The sequence below is a fragment of the Ictidomys tridecemlineatus genome, chromosome 5, assembly GCF_052094955.1.
Source record: "Ictidomys tridecemlineatus isolate mIctTri1 chromosome 5, mIctTri1.hap1, whole genome shotgun sequence".
Lineage (NCBI taxonomy): Eukaryota > Metazoa > Chordata > Mammalia > Rodentia > Sciuridae > Ictidomys > Ictidomys tridecemlineatus.
The window spans coordinates 176,366,332-176,389,481 of NC_135481.1; the positions used below are offsets into that span (position 1 = coordinate 176,366,332).

At 62.1% G+C, this 23,150-nt stretch overlaps 1 protein-coding gene and 1 long non-coding RNA gene across 9 annotated transcripts; one reads left to right on the forward strand and one right to left on the reverse strand.

The window, feature by feature from the left end:
• Nucleotides 1-1,918: 1,918 nt before the first annotated feature.
• LOC144378103 (uncharacterized) lies at nt 1,919-10,853 on the reverse strand. The gene is made up of 2 exons (XR_013439639.1): nt 8,205-10,853; nt 1,919-2,499 (listed from the first exon to the last, which is right to left on the reverse strand). It is a non-coding gene; the product is annotated as an uncharacterized LOC144378103 (long non-coding RNA).
• A 4,875-nt stretch (nt 10,854-15,728) lies between these two features.
• Nucleotides 15,729-22,819, forward strand: LOC144378102 (uncharacterized). Of its 8 annotated transcripts, none has more exons than XM_078051604.1 (7): nt 15,729-17,461; nt 17,668-18,671; nt 19,226-19,349; nt 20,918-21,024; nt 21,422-21,617; nt 21,714-21,873; nt 22,486-22,819. In XM_078051604.1, the coding sequence occupies exon 1, from the start codon at nt 16,232-16,234 to the stop codon at nt 17,219-17,221; it is 990 nt and encodes a 329-aa protein (XP_077907730.1). In that variant the 5' UTR covers nt 15,729-16,231; the 3' UTR covers nt 17,222-17,461; nt 17,668-18,671; nt 19,226-19,349; nt 20,918-21,024; nt 21,422-21,617; nt 21,714-21,873; nt 22,486-22,819. The 8 variants fall into 8 exon arrangements, with proteins under 8 accessions (XP_077907730.1, XP_077907728.1, XP_077907727.1 ...); XM_078051602.1 differs by having other exon boundaries at nt 17,668-18,430; nt 18,529-18,671; nt 21,714-22,819; XM_078051601.1 differs by having other exon boundaries at nt 21,692-22,819.
• The last annotated feature ends 331 nt before the right edge of the window (nt 22,820-23,150 follow it).

Genomic DNA, 23,150 nt, shown 5'->3' on the forward strand with positions numbered 1-23,150 from the left:
CCTCCCGCCGCGCCCGGCGCCCTCGGGGGCGGGCCGGCCACCGGGCCGCCCGGTGCTGGGACTGGGCTGGGCTGGGCCGGGCCGGGCTAGGGCGCGCCGCGGCCGGGGCTGTCCCGCGGTGTGGCTCCGGCGCGGCTGCTTGATGGGCGCGGGCGGCGGCCGGACGCGCGGGGCTGCGGCGCGCTCTGTCCTGCTCGGGCGGCGGCGGCGGCGGCGGCGTTGGCGGCGGCGGCTCCGGCTCGCCTCCTGCTCCGCCTCCTCCTCCCCCCGGCCGGGATGCAGGAGCGATGGAGGCAGCTCCGGGCCCGGAGGTGCAGAGGGGGCGGGCCGCCCCGCGGGCGGCCGGGGGAGGCGGGAGGCGGGGAGCGGCCCCGGGCGCGGGGAGCGAGACCGAGCCTGGGCGCGGGCGGCAGCGGTGGCTGTCAGCTTGCGCGGCTCATCCTGCTCCTGCTCAGGCTCCCGCTGCCGCTGCTCTTCCTCCTCCTCCTCCTCCTCCCGCGCCCGCCTCCACCACGCCGCGGGATCCCACCTGTTAGAGCGGCGCAGCCTTCGCCGCCGCCCGCCCCCCCTCCCGCCCGCGCCCGCGCGCCGGGCCCAGCCCCCGCCCGGCCCGGCCCCTGGGGGCGCGGGGGCCGCAGCACCCGCAGCCGCCGGGAGGGCAGCAGCCGCAGGCGCGCAATGCCCAGCCCAGGGACAGTGTTCCATCTGGCCAGCCGGACCCGGAGCCTCGCAGGCCGCGCTCCGCCCGGACCCAGCGGTCCCGCGGGTAGTAGGGCACCGACCTTGGCCCAGCCACCAGCGTCCGGGCCTCCCGGGGTGGCCCTGCGGGATTTAGCCCAGCCGGGGCAGTATAGGACAAGCTCCCCTCCTTCCCTCTCTCCCGCCCTCCCGCAACTGGCCTGACCTTTCTCCTGTCAGCCAGTGCCAGAAGCACATTGTTCCCCTAGGGAACCCCAAACCGCTACCCTTCGGGGGCCCCCAAACATCCTCTCCTTTCGCCTCCCCCGAATTCTCCAAAGTTTGGCCGGCCTGGCTTCTGAGGGTCCCGCTGCTCTGGGGAGGCCCACCGTGACTCCGAAGGCCCTCGGCATACCCACAAACCCACCCTGGGACACCCTGTCCTCCTGGGTGCACCTTGGGCTCGAATTTCTTGCTGCATAAACTCAGGTGGCCTCATCTGCCCCTCCTACCTGAGCGGATCTGACCTTGGGTAGAGCCGGCCCCCTCCCTCTAATGAAACTACCAACATTAATAAAGGCATGGGCCAATTCCCCAGGATTCCTGCCCTCCTTTCTTAACAGGTCATGAAGAATGGCTGTGCTTCTCTCCCTGTTGTCCCCGGGGGTCTGCCCATGTTCGCAGGCCATTCTTGAAGACAAGTCTCCACTCAAGAGCTTTGCCCCAGATTTTAGCCAGTGCAGGGCCATTTTCTGCCTAGGAACTACTGGCTACCTCACCCCCAAAATCTTTGGGGGTACTGTGCCATGCTCTGGCAACTGAGAGACAGGAGACATGCCCATTGTAGAGATGAAGAGCTGAGGCTCTGAGAGGTACCCCAACTTGCTCAAGGCCAAGAGAATGGAGGAGTGGGTTTCAGCTTAGCTCTGTCTGGCACCTGCCACCATATCACACACCAAGTCTTCCCCTGTCACCCCGCGGAGAGGAGCCCCACACTGCACATGCCTGGCTTGCTTCCCCCAGGGGAAGACAGGGAGCCCCAGATGCTCAAGCCCATATCTGACTCATCCCTATATTTCCAGGCCCTAGCACTGCACCTGGCACACAGTAGGTGCCAATAAATGCTGGAAGAACCTAAGAGGTCTTCCAAGTCCCAACCTTTCCCTGCATTTTCACATAAGAGATTATTTTTAGATAATTTACATTTCCATGTTACTTTATATACACCAACAACTCCACAGTCATTTTTCCTCTTTATTTTCCCAAGAGCTCTTTTTGGATCCATGCTGGATGCCCCCTTTAAAAGAGATGACCACTGCAGCTCCGAGAAGGGAAGGTGTTACTTAACGGCCACCAGTCTCAGGAATACAGGGGCTTCTGCATGATTTGGAAGCCCCTGCTCTGACTTTTCCAGCGTGTCCCTTGACCATACCCCTCCCGCTGATTCCCTTCCTGAGAACAAAAGTGCCCCAGCCTCGCAATGGCCAGGATCCCCGTCAGCAAGGGCACCCCGTTGCCTAGGAAGTAGGGTCCTCTTTTGAGCCTAGGTCACTGCCCAGTTCCAAGGTCCACTTCAGTAACCACTCAGCCAGACCAGCTCTCTCTCCAGTGTGGGTCTTTGACTGCATCTTAGAATCTAAGAACCCGGTTGCCGATCTTGGGCTGAGATCGGGCTTGGAGGAGGCACAGCGTGTCCAGTGGGGAGAACACGGGCCTGGGTAAGGTGCCACAGGCTGGGAGTGGATCCTGACGACTCTCTGCCAGGGGGTTCTTCGCGCTCACAGGTGCGCTCCGTGGGGTGTCAGATGCCGACCTTGTCACCTAGAGAATAGAAATAAAGATTCAAGGGGGCAATGTTGGTGGGAGTGCCTGGCGTATAACACGTGCCCAATAAATGCCATTTCTTCCTTCGTGGAGTTGCAGAGGGAGGACGAGGAGCGCTCTCAATCCTTTTTTTTTTTTTGCATTTCATTCAATACATATCTGCTGTGCGGCCATCGCGCAGCAGGCGCTGGGGTATGCTCCTGGCTCCCGAGGCCTCTCTGTCCCTCTAGAACTCACCAGTGAGTGGGGGCGGATGACCATGGAGCACAGGGGCATCAGTCATGGGGGGCCATGATGGAAATGGGGAGGATGCTTTTCCTAGGGGGGCCCCTCTGAGGAAGTAGCATGGGAACAGTGACTTCAGTGACAAAGTTTCAAGGAGCCAGCCGTGCTGAGGTCTGAGCAAAGAGAATTTCAGGCACAGGGAACAGCAAGGTCAAGAGCCCTGAGGCCAGAAGAGATGGCATTTTCCGGAAGCTGGAAGGAGGCCGGGTAGTTAGGCTGCAGTGGGCGGGGAGGGGTGAGGTGGGCGTCTGGAGGACCATGGGGGGGGGGACCGTGGGTGGCATCCAGGACACGTGGAAGCCATCAGTGAGCTTCAACCAGGGGAGAGGGCTGCTGCAGTGGTCCAGGGCTCTGTGGTCAGGGGACTTAAGGACAGAGGCCTATTTCTCCTCCCAGCGGCTGCTTGCTCTGCACCAGGCCCGAGCCGGCCCCCTGTCCCAAGAGGCGCTGGGGAGGGGGGAGGAGGCCGAGCCGAGGAGTGGCATGGACGGTTGCAGCCCTTCCCGCCTTCCTTCCGCAGAACCAGCAGAAACAGGCCGCTGGACCTCAGGCCTGTCAGTGTCAGCGGCATGTTTTAGGAGGGGTCCTGCCACAGAGCATGCGGGGTGGGGACAAGTCTCCACAGCGCCCAGCTTAGGCAGGGGGCAGTCACGGCCTAGGGGGCAACGGCTCCCCTCCCTCCCTTTCCAGACACCTGCCAAAATGTCTGGAAACAGAGTCGGTGCCCAGGAACCCGAGGCCAACGGGCGCCCTGGGTGATTTCTAAACCCTTAGTCCAGACGCCCAGGGGAGGTCCGGACCCCCGGGGCTCCCGTCACTTCCAATGCCACGGGTTAGCACGCTGGCTCACGGAGCTCCATCGACGGGGATGCTGGGTCCTACAAAAGGGACTAGGCTCACGCTGGTGACGGTCTTTGCCTGTTGTGGCCTGGATCGCCTGCCTTTCGCTGAGCTCTACCGGGGTCCAGATGAGCAGCACCATCTGCAACCTGGCTTCAAGGTGATCGTGAGCCAGCTCACCGGAAGTTTCAGGTGGGGGTGAAGGGGACATGACAGGTGCCCCCAGGAGCCTGTGCACCAAAGGACTGGGAGGAACGAGGAAGCCCCAGGACCTCGGGGAGGGGTGGTCCCAATGCCAGGGCTGGTGTCACCTCCTCATGGGCTTCTGCCAAGCACCTCCCGCTGCAGAGTGCCCAGTCACCCGCTGCCACTCCATACCCCCACATCCCGAAAGGCTCCCTGACCCTTCAGGTCGGTTCAGGGACTTCCTCGGGTCACTCAAAGTCCCCTGATTTTCCCTGTCCTTGCTCTGGATGCTTGGTCACCTCCTTACTGCCAGAACCCAGCACCAGGCTGAGGGTTAAAAAATAGTTACTGAATAAAGGAACGAGCGGACGGGCTGGTTCTCACCAAGGAGGTATCAGACCGGAGCACTCATCACTGCACGACCCTGCGGGCCCCACCGTCAGCCGGATTGCCATCATTTACTGGGTTCCTCCTTATGGGTTTATGTCACCTCCATCGGTGACACAAGTTGCTAAGGCTTGGTTTTCAACACCAGTAAAATGGGGATATTGATAACAATCCCTAGCTCACAGAGTTGTTGTGAGAATAAACCCCCAATAAATGCTAGCTCCTGTCACCATGATGTCACCTGCCACTCATTCCATCATTTGTTCCAGAGTCTTCTGCATGTCAGACACTGTGCAGGGTGGGAATATGGTAATGAACAAGATGGACAGGGCCCCAGACATCCTGAAGGTTTTATTTATTTATTCATTATTTATTTATTTATTTTGATGCTGGGGATGGGAACACTTTATCACTGAGCAACACTCCCACCTTTTTAAATTTTTATTTTGACACAGGGCCTCACTATGTTGTGGAGGCTGGCCTCAAACTCACAATCTTCCTGCCTCAGCCTCCCGAGTCACTGGGATTACGGGTGTGCACCACTGCGCCTGGCTCAGCTGATTTATAAAGATCATGACAGACAGATTGAGAAATTAAAAACTAAAGGGTGCCAGGAGAACACGGGCCGGGAGCTCACTGAGCCTCTCTGGAAAGCCCCACCTTAAGGGTGCCCCGGATGATAAGATGGAGGTAGTCAGGGCAAAGAGAAAGGAAAGGACCCCACTCCGCCCACAGCCCGCGCGCGCTGCTTGTGGGAGGATACACTGGAACTGACTCGCTCAGGGATTTCTCTTAAATGTCACTTCCCCAGAGGGGCTGTCTTTGATGGCTCCTTGGACAGCACGTCCCCTCCCCCAGTGACTCGGTTTGGCCTGCGTGGTCACCTTCCCGTCTCCTCCTCTGCAACCCAGAGGTGTTCGCTTCCTGTTTCTGATCCCTCACCCACTGGGATGTGTGTCCCCAAGGGACAGGGACGCCTTCATGTTCACGGCAGGATCTCCGAGGTCCAGAACGGTGCCCGGCACACAGCAGGCGTCCTCCCGAGGGGCCCTGAGGGCGCGGAGGGCCTGTGGGTCACAACCAGACCCGGCAGGAGCCTGGTCTCCTCGTCTGTCCCTCGGGGCTCGCACCTGCTCGGTAGCATCCTGTGGGGTGTCCGTCGAGGGTGGGGTCACGTGCCCAGACGGGGCCTGGACACTGTGGGTGCCCTGGGAGCAAGGCTGTCGTTAGGATGGAGCCCTTGGTGGGGGAGGCTCTCCAAGGGGGATCCCAGGGCCTGTCCTCCCCGCAGGACAAAGGAGCTGACACTGGATCTGTCCGTCACCTGAACTCCCAGGTAATTTATTGATGCTGGGTGCTGGCACCGCCGCTCGCTGGGTCAGTGTCGGGAAAGGGTGGGACCCTCAGGGCCTCCCTGCAGCCTCACTCATGCAGCGGGGAGCCTGGCTCTGCCCCGGAGGTGAACCCCCACAAACCCCCTACTATGTGCCCAGCACTGGGAGATCAGGAAAGACCACGTGTGGCCTCTGTCTGGCCTGAACTCATAGAAGGGTCAACAGACATCAGTCGAACAAAAATCATGAGAGCCGCCTGAGGGCCTACTGTGCGCCGGGAACTTTGTACCTACGACCTGTAAGCCTCCTATGAAGCCCTGTTCATATCTGAGAGGTCAGAGGAGTCGCCAAGGAGAAGTTAAATGGTGTGCCCAGCGTCACCCGGCTAGTGAGGGGCAGAGGGGGATTTGAATCTGCTCTGCCTGGCTTCGGGGCCCAGGCCTGTTGCCATCCCCCTGTCACATCAGGCCAGTGGCCTGGGGGTGACAAACCCACTAACCAACATGAAGCCTCCAGGCTCCAGGGTCAGAGGAGGCCCATTCCCCCCATGGCCTCCCGGGCCCCAGGGCCAGTCCGCAGGGCAGTGTGGTGGGCAGCACGGAGGTGCAGCAGGTCGTGGTGTGTCTGAGGGTGGTGGGCACGTCTCCCCGGGACGGCAGTAGGCATGCTGCAGCCTTGAGTACCTGGCCAGGCTTTTGGACCCCCCACCAGGTGGGTCACAGGGAGCCATAGATGGTTGTTGAGCACCACAGCTGCTGTTTCCCGGACCTGTAGATTCCGAGAACCAGCAGCCAGGTCTGAGGGGCATGGCCTTCAGGATGTCCAGCATCTAGCTCGGGCTCCACCTCCGTCCACTGCCCTTCATCTGCCCTCCCCTGCACACCTGTTCTCCGCAGTGCCCACTCCACCTGCCCAGGTCCTACCCATTGCTGAGGCCTCACTTCTGGGCCTGTTTCCCCCAGGACGCCCACCCCGTCTACACCAGCCCTCAGTCATTTGGCTCAGCTGCCGAGTCCACGGGCCCTGGGCTGGGAAGGACCCATCTTCCAGCAGCCATCACCATCCTCAGCGGCGCGTGTTGCTTTTTGCTCCCTGGCAACTCTCTTCCCCCGCTAACAGCATCCTGAGGATCCTTTGAGGAACTGCTTCCTTCCCCAGAGGCAGAGCAGGCAGCTGGAGCAGGCCTGACCTGAACCCCACCCAGTGGAAACATCCCGATCTTTCGATCACTGGGATTGCGGCTAGATCTCTGACGGTACTGTCTGCGCCCCTGGGTTAGCCATGCCTGAAAGTCCTTCTTCCTTGCTGGGTGCTGGGTTTCTTGCAAACCCAAGAGTCCCGTCAGATGTGCTGTCACTGCCACGCAGCTGCGAGGGGCTGGAGAGGCAGCTTGGAGGGAGAGCCTTGCCCAGCACGCGTGAGGTCCTGGGTTTGAACCCCAGCACCAGGAGAGAAAACGCAGCTCGGGCCTCCTTGGCCCAGATGCCTGCACCTCCTCCTCCCTGCACCCGCCGCCCCAGGCCCCAGGTTTCCCTCCCACGCCCCACGGGGTCCTGACCTCTGTCACTCTCTGTCCACCAGGCCCACACCCAGGCTCCTGCGCTTGGCTTTCAAGGCCTTTCCCTCTCCTGGGGCTGTTCTTGGAGAACTCCTATTCACACTCCAAAACCCCATGACCGTCACCATCTGCCGCCCTTCCTGGGAACGCGGGCAGGGAGACAGGTCTGGTCCTTCCAGGTCCCCAAGCTCCCCAGCTGGTCTCCTCTGGAGCGAGGGCCACGGTGTGGTAGTTACCTCTTCCCCAGGGAGGGCGCTCCCCACACACAGGTCACGTCTGTGGGTCCCTTATGCCCAAGGGCCGACTGATAAACAGCTGTCCCCTGACTGACGGACAGACAGGGCTCCCGAGCCCCGGCCACACTCCTAGAGGCCCGGTGGACTGCAGGCCAGTATGCTGGTTACTCCGCTTGTCTGCTAACCCCCTCGCCCTGGCTGGTCCTGACTTCAGGACTTCTCAGAGTCTCCTTTCTCTCTCTCTTTTTCTTCCTTCTTTCCTTCCCCTCTTTCTTTTTGGTGGTAGGGATTGACCCCAGGGGCACTTTACCGCTGAGGCACACCCCCAGAACATTTTTATTTTTTGAGACAGGGTCTCTCTAAGTTGTTTAGGGCCTCACTAAATTGCTGAGGCTGGCCTCAACCTTACAATCCTCCTGCCTCAGCCTCCACAGTTGAGTGGCTGGGATCACAAGTGTGTGTCACCGCTTGTTAGGTTCAGAGCCTTTAATGCGCTAATCTCCCCAAGAGGAAGAGGGTATCAAAGTTGGCCTCAGCACAGCGTGAGGTCATTTACTTAGCTACTGCATTTCAGAAATGGGGAAACTGAGACCCCGAGAGAGGACTCATCCAGGCCCTTGACAGCAGAGCTCAGCTTAGGGTCCTTGACAGCTGAGCTTAGGGTCCGGCCTCCCGCCCACCAGCCAGGGCTCTTTCCTTCCTGCCTCATTGGGCAGGAAGAGTGCAAGTTCAAGGCCGGTCTGGCAACTAGGTGAGACCCGATGTCAAAAAGAAAAGGAAATAAATAAACAAAGCGCAGTCTCTGGAGCCTGTACTGAGTCGGGCTGGGTGACCTCGGCTGACTGACTCAACCTCTCTGAGTCTCAGCATCCTCACCTGTAAGGTGTGGATGAGGCCAGGGTCTCCCTCGGGCGCTCCGCCTCAGGGTTCAAGTAGAGCTGTCCACACGGAGGCCCTTAGCTCAGCGTCTGGCGTCCAGGAGGTCCTCAACGAATAGCCACCAGCGTTGCCGTCCCCTTGACCTGAGCAGGCGGGCCCTGCACCCTGGGCGAGCTGTGGGCTCTACCAAGTCAGTTCTTGCCGGAGGGTTGTGACGGGCAGGGGCGCGGCGGGCGCGAGTGGAGGGATCCAAGGCCACCGCGGCCTCGGGAGGATCTGAGGCCTTGGGCTGAGCCACTGCTGGCCGCCAGCTCAGGCCGCGGGCAGAGGCGTCCCAGAGAGACCGTCTGTCCTTGGGCTGAGCCCGAGGGACTTCTTCCCTGGGAATTCTTCCTGCAGCTTCCCAGAGCCTTCCCCAGGCTCCAGGGGCAAGTGGCCTGCACCTCCCCACGCGGCCCCAGCAGCCCCACACCCTGGGTCCTGTCTGTGGTGTCTGGAGGGGGTCTCTGAGTCTCCTCCCCCTGTTCTGTCCCCTCCACTGGGGTCAGGGACCACTTCTCTGGCTACCAAACAAGGGGAAGCTGCCTCTGAAAGCAAGAGAGATCTCAGTGAGACAGCAGGAAGGACTACTCCCTTGCCAGAGGGTAAAACCTGGGCTAGGCGAGGCCCAGGGGAGAGCCAGGACACCTTTACTCCCCGTGACCAGGTTCTCAAGGTCAGGGCCTTGCTTCCTCCCCTTCCCTTGGTTTGCTCATCCATGAATGGGGATGCTGCTTGCTATTTGCCACGGACGATTTCCGCTAAGAAATCCGCTAAGGGTGAGGCTGGAGGTCAGTGGGTAGGGGAGGCTGGATCAACTAACCTCCCTAGTTTCCTTTTCCTTTCCCTTTGGAAGGGAGTCCCAGGGCCAGACCTGGCTCTGCGGCCCAGGGACCCTGCGCTGAAGCGGATGCGCGCACACGGACCCTGGGTCTCACGGCGGGTCAGGTGCCCGTGGTTTCTCGCCTTCCCTTGGGCCCCGGGCCCGATGCAGGAAGAGGCCTGGCAGAAGCTAAGAGGCCTGAGTTCTAACCCTGGGCCTGTGCTGTCCTGCTCTGACCCAGCCATGTCCCTCACCCAGCTGAGACTTGGTCCCCAGCCCCGTGCCTTGAGGAGCGTGGGTGACTTCTGACACCTCTTCTCTCCTGGTTCTGTGAAACCCATGACTGGCCCAGTGACGGTCATTGGAGTTCCGGACACACGACCTTCCTGTTCCTGGGACTCGTCCAGCTCCCCTCACCCCAGGGCCTTTGCACAAACCCCTTCCCCCCTTGCCACACTCACCTCATTAACTCCCACTCAGCCCTCAGTACCATCGTGGCTCCCTGAATACCCCCAGGCCCCTGCCACGCTCACTCCCACGGGGACTGCACCCCTGCTTTGAACCCTGAGGCACACACATGCCATTCCACCTGCTGGGGTCATGGGTGTGGGCCACCACGCTGGGCTCTGAACCCGTTTTGGTCCCAGCCGCATCCCTGATGCCCAGCACAGGGCCTGGCACAAAGCAGGTGCTCAACAAACAGCTGAGGGAGGAGGGGGGGTGGCCTCCTGGGTCTCCGGGGACAGGGCCCCTCTGCTCACCAAAGCCCCCCACCCCAGACCTGCCCAGGGGACCTGCCGAGGGGGGCAGGAGGCTGCTGGGGACGTGACCGTGTCCCGCCCTTCCAGGAAGTGAGCTGGGGACCTGGTGGGCCACACCAAGCCCTGGCCTCCCCAGGACCCCGGCTCCAGGAGGGCAGGGACATCACCTCTGTCCTGCGGGTGGCCCAGGGAGGGAGGGCGGACGCCGATGCTCCTCAGCCCTGCTCCCTCCAGGGCCGTGGAGAGGGTCCCTGAGTGCGCTCTGGGTGACCCTTCAAGGTGGGTGGCCCTGCGGGCACCTCCCCGAGGGTCTCGGCGTCGGGTGGCGCAGGCTGCGGGGATCGAGCCCCGTCCTGCACTCACTGGCCGCCCTGGCAGCCGGCCCCTCTCGGCTGAGCTGGGGAGGTGGGGACCAGCCTGATCAACACGGCCCGGGGCTGTCCCGGCCAGAGGAGGGGGGTGCCCATGGCTCCCGACCTCAGGAGGGCCACCCCCGGCCTCTGTCCCGGGATCCACCCTGAGGAACTCCAGGTCACGGCGTCAGTGACCACAGCGACCCTCTCCGGCCTCCCGCCGAGCAGGCTCTATGGTCACCCCACGTTAGGGACGTGCAGCTGAGGCCGGGCAGGGAGGGGCTCCCTGCAGCACCCGGGCCGTCTGAGCCTTCCAGGCTGTGGCTGCCGGGCCCACACCCCTGAAGTGCCCACGGGGGACCCTGGAAGGCCAGCACCCCTGGAGGGAGCAGGGGCACGAGGTGAGACCTGGCAGGGGACTGGCCCTGTGCCCTCCTGGTCCTCTCTCCTCTGGCCTCCAGATCTGCCACCCACTGGCCGGCTCAGGCCAGCGGGCATCTCAGGGGGCGCGTCTAGACCCCAGCTTCAGCCCCAGGCCCGCCCCCCACCTTCCTGTCCCAGCGCCCGCCCCCGAGGCACAGCCTTCCTGTCACTCAGCCAAACGCCTCGGTGGCCTCCCCTGACTTCACATCCATGAGCACAGCCCTTGGCCACCGCCGAGGCTGACAGCTCTCTCCTCTCTGCTGCCACCCACCTTTGAAGCCACCCCCCGGGTGGACGCACCGGCCTCTCCGCTTCTCCGGCCTCCAGCTGGACCTGCCAAGGGCCCTCCACGGTGGCCTGGGGAGACGGCACAGGCCGGTCACATCTCCCCTGCTCCAGGAGGCTCAGAGCAGGCCCTGGCCTTGGGCTCCAGGACCCCGCTCTGGCCTCCCTGCCCCCTCCCTGGACGGCGCCCTCGACTCCTGCTCCCGCCCTGTGCTGCTGCCTTTCCCCGCTGCCTGCAGGGCCTGCTCTGTCCCCCCCTGTAGGTCATCAGCCTCTCAGGAGGCCACTCCTGACCACCCCATAGAACCGCAAGCCCAGGCTCAGCGCTTACCCAGGATGGGTGACCTGCACCTGTTTCTCCGAAATCCCCTCTCTCTCTGGTGACTCGGGAGGCTGAGGCAGGAGGATCTCCGGGTTGAGGCCAGCCCCTGCAAATTAGCAAGGCCCTCAGCAACTTATCGAGAACCTGTCACAAAATACAAAGGGCGGGGATGTGGTTCAGTGGTAAAGCACCCTGGGTCCAGTCTCCGGCACCAAAACAATCCAACAAGCAAGAAAAAGAGTGTCCGGCCCGGAGCAGAGGCTCGGTGGCTCTGTGCTGTTTAATTTGATGGAACTTCAAAAGATTCTGCTGGAAGCTCTGCTGGGGCAGCCGGGCTCCGAGAGAAGGAAACTGAGGTTCAGGGAGTGTGGGGGGGGGCGATTTGCTTGAGGTCACAAGGACAGGACACAGTGTGGCCAGGACTTGGGCCCCGGCCCAAGCCGCCCACTCTGTCGGGTTCTGGCTGAGCGTGGGCTGGGGCTGGCCTCTGAGCCTGGGCGTGGTGGAGGTCCTGGGAGGAGGCTGGTGGGGCAGCTGGCCCCCTGTGCCGTCCCCTCCCCAAGAGCCCCTGCGGCTGTGGCCACAGTCCCTCCCGCCCCGGGTGGTGTAAGAGGGGCGTTGGGAAAGGCCTGGGGCGCCGGGTCCGGCCTTCGGTTGACCGGCCCTCAGAACCCGCACGGCCTGCGGGGGAAGGAAGTCAGCAGGATCCAAAATAGGGCTGTGTTTTGGGAAGTGAAACTGGGCACTGGGGACCCTGGGCAGAGGAAACCTGGCCTCCTGGGCGGAGGCTGCGAGGTCGGCTTCCCCTCCCCCGGGCCTGGGTGGTGGGACTGGGGTCATCGTGGCCCGCGTCTCGGGAACGCGCTCAGGTCTCTCTCACAAGCCATGTCACCGCATGACGGTCAGCTCTCCGACCCTCAGTGTCTTCATCTTTAAAATGGGGCTAGATGCCCGTGATCCCAGAGCCTCAGGAGGCTGAGGCAGGAGGATCGCAAGTCCAATGCCAGCCTCAGCACTCAGCGAGACCCTGTCTTGGAGTGGTTCCTGCCTCGCTGGGGGGGGGGGGGAGGGCGAGGCCCAGCTTTTCAGGAGTGGCTGGGGTTGGTGGCTGGGGTTGGTGGCTGGGGTTGGTGGCTGGGGTTGGTGGCTGGAGGACGGCTCTGAGGCGGGTCACGTCTCCTCTGAGCCTCGGTTTGCTCACCTGGGAAATGGCAGCACTTAGAAGGGCAACCAGGCTGCTCTGTCCTGGGTGGGGGAAGCAGAGTCACAGACGGTGCCAGAGGGTGCCTGGGGCGGGGGGGACTCTCCAGACCCAGGGGACCCTGCACCCTCATGTCTCCAGCTCCTGCCCTGGGGAGAAGCTGGCTTCTGCAGCAGAGAACTTCTCAGGTGTCCCTGGGGACTTGTCACCTACTAAAATCGGAAGTTCTGAATAAGGATGAAGCCACTACCTGCGGGGGGCCTTCCGGCATCCAGGTTTACAGATAAATCCCAGAGAGGTTAGGCTACTTGTCCTAGGTCACACAGCAAAGGAAGGCAGAGCCGCCGGGTGCCCGGCCTCCCGACTTTCTGTTCTGGTGCTCACTTGCGCCATCTGCCTGGAATGAGCTGCTGGTCACTCAGAGGGGGTGTGTCCCCAGAGCACACTGACAGTGACACCACCTCCCCCACTGGGAAGCAGCACAGCCACCTCACAGAGGAGGACCCCGCACCTGCCTCCTCCTCACACTTGGGGCTCGTCCCTGGAAGGGCCCACACTGTCCTGAACGCCCCCACCCCGCACCCTGCCAGCCTCCCCCAGGAACCACCGCTTGTGCACATCTGTCTCTCCCTTGTGGTTTTTTTTTGTACCAAGGATTGAACTCAGGGGCACTCAGCCACTGAGGCCCATCCCCAGCCCAATTTTGCATTTTCTTTAGACAGGGTCTCACTGAGGTGCTTAGCGCCTCGCGGTTGCTGAGGCTGGCTTTGAGCCTCTCAGTCCTCCTACCTCAGCCTCCCGAGCCTCTGGGCTTGCAGGTGTGCACCACGGCACCTGGCACTTTGCCTGGAAGTTCCACCTTGCATCTAGCCAGCCAGACGCCCCACGCGGCACTTGCTGTGTGGGGGCCTGTTCTTGGGGCTGGTCCACCTCAGCTTGTCTCATAAGAACTCGGGGGTCGACTCTGCTGAACTTGTTTTACAGACCCCAGACCCAGCAGGTCTCCCTCAAGACGCCTCCTCCCAGCTCCCAGACCAGGAATGGCACCTGGGCCCGGGGTGACCACATGAGAACCGCAGTCACTTCTGACACCACCTTCTGCCTGCTCTGCAAACTGAGTACTGAGGGAGTGTCTGCGTCTCTGCCAAACACTCACAACCTACCCCCCAAATGGCCACAGCACTGTTGCTGGGACTTGCCCTCATGGCTGAGGCTGTGTGACGTTGGGCAGGAGAACCAACCTCTCTGGGCTGAGGCTCCCAGTCTGTGAAGTGGGGTGATGATATGGCGCACTGCCTAGGGCTGTTGGCCGTGGACTCAGGCCTGGTGTCCACCTTCCCTCCTGGCTGGATGGAAGATGGCTCTCTGCTGGTTGTTCCTCTGCTGACACCAACACTCTGTACCCGTCCCTGAGTCCCCATGCCAGGCAGCTGGCCTCCCCTCCCACGCTCCGCCCCCCAGCGTGGCAGCCCCCGGCCTCCGGAGGCCCAGGCTGGGTACTTGCTGGCGGCCGGAGCTCTCTGTCTCTCCCCGACTCGTCCTTCTCCGACCCTGTCTCCCCGCCTGACTCCCCCAACCCTCAGGCTACATCACAAACCCGAGTCTGGCTTCCAGGCCCTGCCAGTCTCCCTTGCTCCTCCACCCCCTCAGCCTCCCTGACCAGCCTCCATTGCCTCTCAGCTGGAGCTTCGCCCTGGCGCCTCCCTGACCCGGGGCTCCTGCCGCTGCCACCCACAGTCTATCCCCACCCGGCAGCCAGAGGACCCTACTCCAAGGGGAGTCACCCGTGTCCCTGCTCCGGCTCCCTCCAGACACTCCGTACTGGGGACGGAAGCTCGGCCTCCTGAGGATGGTCCAGCCAGCGGGTGCCTGTGATCCTAGGGCCTCGGGAGGCTGAGGCAGGAGGACCGTGAGTTCAAACCAGCCTCAGCCATGGCGAGGCCCTAAGCACCTCAGTGAGCCCCTGTCTCTAAAGAAAATGCAAAACAGGGCTGGGGAGGGGGCTCAGGGGTCGAGGGCCGAGTTCAGTCCTGGTACAAAACAGATTCCACGCCGCCCCCCAGCCCCACGCCGCCCCCTCCTCGATCCCTGCTCCCGCTCCTGCCTCTGCTGCCTCTGGCGCGCTCCCCCCAGGCAGCCCCCACAACCCCACAGACCAGGCGCCTGTGTGTCCTGTTTGCCGTCAGCCCTCCCCGGAGGGCAGGGGCCTCCATCCTGGGGACTGGCGTGGCCCAGCCCACACTCGGGCGGAGGCCATTCGGAGGCTGAGTGAGGAGGCTGGGGGCCCGAGTCCGCTGGAACCTCTCTGGCCCTGTCACCTGGGGGCCTGCTCACTGCTCCTGGGGCCCCTTCTGCAGCTTCTCCCCGTCCCCTGCCTCCAGCCCGGCCCCAGCCCCTCCAGTCACCCCGCTCCCCACCCCAGAGCCAGACCCCACCCTCCCTCAGGAGAGTGTCCCAGTGTGCGACGGCCTCTCCCCCACTGGCCCTGGCCTCCTCCCTGTGCCCCCCTGGCCCCAGGCCACCCTCCCCTGGTCCGCAGCCCCATCAGCAGGGGTCATCCTCGACGGGGACCCACGGCGTTAGAAACATCAGACTTTATCAAGCACCTACTGTGTGCTGGGTGCCAAGAAGGCGGCAGCGACACAGGCTTGAGCTGGTGCGCGGGAGGCCCTGGGTGGGAGGCCCTGGGCGAGGAGGAGGCCGTACATCCTCCGGCTCCCACGGCCCCCAGCTTGGCCCCCAGGCTTCGTCTCTGCCACCAAGTCTAACACGGCCGGGGTCCCCGGGCTCCCCGCCCCCTCCCGCTATCCTCGTCTTCGTCTGTCTGTCCCTCCGTCTCACCCACGTGCGTCCCCTCCAGGAAGGGCAGACAGAGCCGGCCGCCAGCTCTGTCCCTGCTCTGTCCCCAGCACCGAGGACAGTGCCAGGCTGCAGGCCATACCGGTGGGTCAGGAAAGGAACTTGTACGTGCCTCGAGTGGGGACATGGGGACAGCGGGTGGCTCTCCTGCTGGCTTGGGAGTCTCCCGGAGTGGCCTCAGCCCAGTGGCCGCTGGAGCAAAGCGCAGAGAATGGCCCAGGGCTGCAGGAGTGAGGACATTGCCCCCGGAGGCCCTCCCTGACCACCTGTCCAGAGCGGGCACGCCCCTGCCCCTTACTCCCCATCCCAGGGCCCTCGGCTTTCCCGGCACTGAACAAAAACGACAGTCACTCCACGGGTTGCTAATGTCTTCCCCGTGCCCTCACTTCCTGGGGGTAAGCGCTGCTTGTTCCCTAGCGTCTCCTTGGGCACAGGGCCTGGCGTATACTAGATGACCCATAGATCTATGTGAAATCTGATTGTCTGCCTCTCTCGTAGAACAGAGATAGCAGTTGAGGTTCAGAGAGGCTGAGTCACTTGCTCAAGGTCACACAGCAAGCCAGAAGGAAAATCACCATTGGAGCCTGACTCAGCTCACCTGACTGGACCCAGTGCCCTTCAGCTATACCATAATACTCAGGGCTCAGCCAGCACTGCCCCCACCTTTCAGATAGGACACCTGTCCCTCACCGCTGTCTCTATTTGGGGAGAAAAGGCAGAAGTGGGTAGAAAAGTGGAAGGGACCCAACAGGGAGGGTGGGTGTCAGAGACGAATGGCTCCTCGGGGTGGCCCTGGTCCCGGTGGCCTGGCCAGGCTGGGCTCGGGCCCCTGGCCTGCCTGAGCTGGAAGGGTTAAGCTGGTGCTTGGCTGGGGCTTGGCTGGCCTGGACGCGGCTGGGACGGCACATCTGTCTGTTGCTATGGTTGCCGTACACTTGAAGGGGACGGCTGGGTGATCATGGCAAGTGCCGGCGCGCGAGGGAGCGGTGCCCGGCAGAGCCTCAGGACCCTCGTCTGCCCGGGGCAGGGCAGGCCTTGGGCCCTCTCCTGTGCCCGGCTGGGGCTCTGGCCCTGGGGGGCAGCGGGAGCCACCTTGGCCTTGCGTGGTGAGGGCCTGGCCACGGGGCCACCAAGGCAGAGCAAGGCGCACTCGGGTGGCCCTGGGCACCGCAGCTGGCAGGATGGGGACCTGCTGGTACGGGTCGGGGGCTCCGACCATGCCCCGGTGCCTCTGTGTCCTCCTCCTGGGGAGAAATCCTGTCACCTGTCCTTGGCCCCAGAAGTCCTTGGAGCCCAGGAGGCAGCTGGCAGAGACCAACTGCTCACGTCCTGCCTCCTCTGGGGACCACGCGGGTGGCTCCCAGCCCGAGCTTCGGCTGTCCCTTCTCCCTATGGAGGACAAGAGGCCTGCGTGGGACAGGGTGGGCGGAGGTGGCTCTGGGGTGGGAAATGGACGCCCGGCCTCCCTCCTCAGGCGGCTGGTGAGCCTCAGGCTGCGGTGGGTCTATGGTGTGGCCCACAGAAGGGCCGGGGGTCGCTCAGGACAGTGGCCGATCGCAAGATCTGTGCGTGGATCCCGACTCTGCCCAGCCACTGGGACAGACGAGGGGCTGGGGACAGGGAGGGCCACGCCGCCCACCCGAGGCAGGGAGCTCCGCTTCCGGGAACTCTGTGCAGACTCAGGGGCCAGCGCCCAGCTCCCTCTGCAGGCACAGCCCTCCCAAGGTCACCCTGCAGGTCCTGGCTCTTGCCCACGCCCGGCCCCCTCCTCCAGCAGCGCGCTCCTCTCCTCCCACCTGCCTCCCACGTCCCGATCCCAGTAATAACCACAGAAGTGGTGCCAGGCGCCGAGTCCGGCCCGCGGCTCACTCACCGCCCGCGGGGCCTGTGGCTTTCAGTTGACTGTGAATTTATCCAGGTGCTGGGGATGGAACCCAGGGGTGCTTAACCACCAGCCGCCTCCCCAGCCCTTTTTATTTCTTTTTTTCTTTGGGACACGGTCTCACTAAGATGCTTGAGGCCTCCTTAAACTGCAGAGGCTGGTCTTGAATGTGCAATCCTCCTGTCTCAGCCTCCCTGTTGCTGGGATGGCGGGTGTGCCCAGAGGAGGGTGCCCTTTTCAAAGCTGTTTGGGGATGGGAATCATGGAGGCCGAGCGAGCGGACATCTTCCCCAGGTCCCGAGGCTGGTGAGTCGTACAATCTGTGAGTTGCAAACTGGCACTCTGAACACCGACTTCTTCTCTGATTCCTTACCCCTAAGAATGGCCTTGAGGGCTGAGAGGGGTTCCCTTCTGCTCCCCAGCTCTGTGCACAGGGGAGGTGACACGCGGTGGGAGGCACTGAGTGCCTTGCGGGCCGGGCCCGGGGCTCATGACACCTTTTCTGGAATCAGGCGATCCAGAGGCCCAGGGACACCGACTGCGATGCACAGAGACTGAGTCAATGGAGGACGCAGTGGCCCTGGCAGCCAGCCCCTCCCTGCTCTCCCCCTGGCCCAGGAGATGGGAGGGCAGAGAGACCAGGGCCCTGACCAAGGTCACAGTGCTGGGACCTAGAAACGGCACCCCACAGAGCTCAGTCAGCAGAGGCTGGCTGCCCAGTCAGGGGGATGGCTTTGGCCTTGATGGAATGCTCAGAGGAGTGACCGCACACCAGGACGCGGGCACACCCTGCACCCCTCAGGGCCCCGCACACCCCACCCCGGAGCCCAGGCCTCAGGGTCTAGAACCCAGGTCCCTCCCTTCCCAGGAGGAGGGGGTCCTCTGAGCCCCCCCCCAGGATCTGCCCCCCCCCCCCCGCAGGATCTTAGCAGGTGAGTCTGTGGGTCTGAGGCAGGGGCGCCACCACACCTGCCTGGTTCTGCTCCTGGGGACAGCTGGCTGGGCAGTGAGGCCCAGGTCCTTCTTAAAGAGACAGGCACAGGCCACAGCTCAGCTCCGCGTAGTTAACAAGCAGCGTCTGTGGGCCCTGGGGAGGCACGGAAGCTTCTGCCCAGCCAGAGCCCCTGAAAGGCAGCTGTTGGGGGGGTGTGGTTTGCCAGGGGTCCTGCAGGTCTCCTTGAGGATCCGTTGGCCCCACACTGGGCTCCAGAACCTCGAGGAAGGCTGCAGTCGGAGGCCGACTGGTTCAAAACTCATCCTCCTGTCAACAGCCAGGTGACCGGGTGGGGCTCTAAGCCTCTCTGGCCCTCACTGTCCCTGAGACAATGGTGTCTACCTCTGTGACCTCCAAGGTCCCTTCTATCATTGCTAAGATCCAGTACTGAAGGCAGACCGGCGGTTCCCGTGACAGCTGGCCGGCTCCTGGGCCTCTGGCCCCTGGATCTCAACACTCGGCCTGCTCCGCGGCACAGCTGAGGACATACTGCAGAGTGGAGGGTGGACGGAGGAGGTGAAGGTGAGTGGACGGGAGAACGGGCGGCTGGGAGGGTGGGAGGTGAGTGGACTGATGGGTGGGTAGATGACGGATGAATAGGTGGATAGATGGGTGGGTGGACGAGTGGATGAGTGGATACATGGGTGGGTAGGTGGATGAAAGGGTGAACGGATGGATGGGTGAATAGATGGGTGGGTGGATGGGTGGATGGATGGGTGGATGGGTGGATGGATAGGTGGGTAGGTAGATGAAAGGGTGAATGGATGGATGGGTGAATAGGTGGGTGATGGACGGATAGATGGATGGATTCATGGATGGGTGGGTGGGTGGGTGGATAGATGGATGAGTGGAAGGATTAATGGGTGGGTGAAAGTGTGGGTGGGTGGGTGGATGGGTGGACAGGTGGATGGGTGAATGGGTGGGTGATGGGTGGAAGGATGGATGGGTGGGTGGGAGGGTGGGTGGAGAGGAGCTCCTGGGTCAGTGGGCTCCTCAGTGCTGGGCAGGAGCCCTGCCTGGCCCCCCTGGGTAAGGGGCAACCCGGTGAGTGAGCTTGGCTCCGCTCTTGCCCACAGCCCTGCTGTCCACCCAACCTCAGGGCCCTGCTTCCTCCTGGCCTAGGCCCCCACCCCTCCACCCTGGATGGCCGCGGCACCCACTGCTCATACTACTTCCGGTCATTCTCTGGGGATGCGAGGGGTGAGTCCAGATGTCAGTACCCCACTTCCGGCTGCCTCGGGTCTTGCGCAGGCGCACCTGGGGCTCCTCACCTGGGCGCACAGGGTGTCCTGCAGCACAGCCCCGTCCCCTCTGGGTCTCTTCTGCCTCCCATCGCTCCATGCTCTGCCCGTGGCTGGCCTGTGCTGCCCACGGCACCATGCCCTTGTCCACCGGAGGCTCGTCTCTCTCCCACCACCTGCCCCCAGCCCCAGCCCCCCACCCTCACCCCTATTCCCCTCCATCCCAGCTGGCTACCAGTTCCTGGGGGAAGCCCTCCTTGGCCCCCAGCCTGACCAGACCCTCATCTGCTCTCCTGGCCCCTGCATTTCTGCAGCTCTCCTTACTGAGGCAGGCAGGCACGATGTGACTAAGGGCATCTGTCCCCCTGGGTCCCCAGGCCTGCGCGGGCCGGGCCCTGTTGGTCTCACTCCCCTGGGTCTCGCGCACCCGGCACAGGTGGGGGCGCGCTCAGCGCTCACTGGGCGTCCGCTAAGTGAAGGGGCGAATGAGGAGCCGGAGGAAGGGCAGGTGGCGCGGAGTCAGGAGGGGGTGGTGGGGGAGGGGAAGGCTGTTAAAACGGTGGCTTGGGGCAGAGGAGGTGACATTTGAGAAGAGTCATGAAGATGGGCGGGAGGGGGCCTGTGGACATGAGGGCAGGAGATGCTGCAGGGTGACCACCTGGGGTCAGGTGCATCTCAGGGACCCAGGAGGGACAAGGAGCAGCCTAGGCAGAGAGGTCAGGAGGGGCCAGCAGGAGCCTGTCCGGGGCCTGGGCAGGGCGAGTTGAGGGCCAGTCCCTGTGCTGCCCACTGACCACCGCGTCCACAGCACCTGGGGCCACTCAGGGCGGGGCCTGGCTGGGGGAGCCCTGCGTGGGCGTCTGAAGGGCGTCTCCACACACACACACACACACACACACACACACCCCTGTCAAGATGCTGGGACCCACCGGGGCTTCGGACCACTCAGAGCAAAGGCCAGGGGCCAAGGGCCTGGCCGGGGGCCGGGTCCTGCGCTGGGCTTCCCTCCCCAGCCCTAGCAGCCCTGGAGCCGTGACTCCTGCTCCTCACCCTCTGGACCCCCAGCCCCAGCCCCACCTCCTCTGTCAGGTGGCATGTCATGGCTCGAGTGTTTGGCTGGTCCAAGTCCCCGTGGAGAACGGGCTTTGGGAGGGTAGGCTCGGGTCTGGGGCCCCTTCCTCAGCCCGTGCTCTCTGTATTTGCTGAAGGGAGGCCTGAATCTCCCTGAATTTGGTTGGTCATTTCCCTGAAAAAACTGGAGGGGGTGGAGAGAACCACTGGACCAGAGAGGTCTGGTGACTTACTCAAGTTCACACAGCAAAGTCTATGATGCTGACAAGACTGGAAGCGAGGGTCTCTCTGCCTCTAAAGCTGGGCTCATCTGGCTTGGAGCTGGAACCAGGAGCCCTGGATGGACGGCGAGAGGCAGCCTTTCCAGAGGCCACACGGTGGAGTGGTCAGCTGGGGGACACTTTGCCAGTGGCGGATCAATTTTTCCTAATTGACAAGTTTCTCCTGAATTCCTAGAAGCCCCGGGCTGGGCACTTTGGACAAGGAAATTGCAGTGTGTTCCTAGGAAACGACCTTCGATGTCGGGCAAGGGCCTCGCAGACGCCCTTTAAAGATGAAAGTTGGTGAGTTTGCCCCGTCACCTTCCATGGCGGGTGGGCGCTGAGGGGCAGGGGACACCATTTCCTGAGGACGAGAATGAGCTTTCCATAAATTACGGGAGGAAAGTGTACGTGTCGGAATAAACTCTGTTAAGAAATACAGCAGGACGGCTGCATGGTCAGTAACTCAGAGCTGTTCCCCAGCACGACACGGATTTCAAAAATATTTCCTTGGGATTGTTGTTTAAAGATGTTGTTAATGGCCAGAACCCTCTTGTTCCACTGAATGGCCACTAATGGGCCAGCCTGGGAGGGGCTACTGGTGGAGACAAAGGACAGGGACGACAACCACCCGTTGTTGCGTGTGGGGACATCATGGCTCCCCAGCTAATACCCCTCTCATTTTCCTCACCGCTCCCAGGATAGGTGAGGACCGTAGGACTCAGAGAGGGCAAGAGCCCAGCCTCAGACCACACAGCCAGGAAATGGAGGAGGGGGTCGGATGAGAACACAGCTTGGGGACTTGGATTTCGAAGACTGCACCCTGACTTTGAGCAAGGGGTTCCCCTTTTCCGCACATTCACATCTGTGAAATGAAGATCTGTTTATTTGCACAGGTAACAATTTTTTTTTTTTTTTTGGTACTGGGGATTGAACTCAGGGGCACTCGGCCACTGAGCCCCATCCCCAGCCCTATTCTGTGTTTTATTTAGAGGCAGGGTCTCACTGAGTTCCTTAGTGCCTCACCTTTGCTGAGGCTGGTTTTGAACTGGCGATCCTCCTGCCTCAGCCTCCCCAGCTGCTGGGATGACGGGCGTGCGCCGTGGCGTCTGCTCAGACGACAAATTATTATGAGTGCTTGTTGGATTCCAGGTATTGGTGCAGCTCGGTGGCAGAGCACTTGACTGCCACTTTCACATGGCCCTGAGTCCAACCCCCAGCCCTGTGCACGTGCACACACACACACACACACACACACACACACACACACAAATCCAGGTGTCGGGATGGAACACAACCAAGGCAGACCCAGACTCATACCGCGGAGCTCAGACCAACAAGTACCTCCCTGGCAAGTGACCAGTTCTGCCGGGAAAATTAAAGGATTTTAAAGGGACAAGTGGGAGGGTGGGAATTTGAGTGAGGACCATAATGGAGAGCCTCTCTGGATGCGTGACAGTTGAGTAGAGATCTGCAAAAGAGAGGGAGACCAGAGAATTTCTGGAGGAAAAGGGCAGAGAGAACAGTAGATGCAAAGGCCCTGGGGTGGGACGGTGCCCGCAGTGCTGGAGCAACAGCCGGAGGCCACGGGTGCCTGGAGCAGAGTGAGAAGAGGGGGGTGGGGTCAGAGACGAAGACACGGAGGTCACCGAGGGCCCTGGCGACATTTGGATTTTATCCTGAGAACATGAGATCTACTTAGCTTCGGTTTGCAGGGGAGGGACTGGGTATATGTTTTCAAAAGACCCCCTGAAAATTCTCCAGGTTGGATTGCCAAGTGAGAAAAAACGCGGGGCAGAATCATGCGCACGTTATGCTACTGTCTGCTTTTTTTAAAGAAAGGGAAAAATGGAGATAAAGGTACGCACTGGCTCGTAGGTGCCTGAAATTCTCTGTGGCATAATAGATGAAACCAGGAGGGGACAGAGCTTGCCTCTGGGGAGGAGCCCCGGCCGCCTGGGACTGGGTGGGAGGGACACTTTGTTCTCGCCACGTCTTCTCTTGCACCTTTTGAATTCTGAGGCATGCAAATTGTTACCTACTCAAAAAAAAAAACAAATAAATACATTTTTAGAAATAAAAGGAAGAAAAAGGAAAAGGGACGGTCCCTCTGGCTGCTGTGACGAGAACCAATTATCCAGGCAGCGGGTGGCGTGGGGAGGAGGCCAGGGCAGCGTGCTGGGTATTTGTATCTCCACTTCGCAGATGAGGACAGTGGGGTCCAGAGAGGGCGATTACCCAACCCCAGTCACACAGCTAGAAAATGGAGGACGGGCTTGGCCAAGCACCAGGCCCGCGGGTTCCTCACTGCCTCCCTTCTGTTCTCTGCTCTGTATCTTGGGATCATCCGCCTGGCAACGCCTTCCTGGATGCCCATAGTGGGGGCTGGTAAGCGTTGGCTGAGTGATGAACTCGCTCTTCTAGTCACT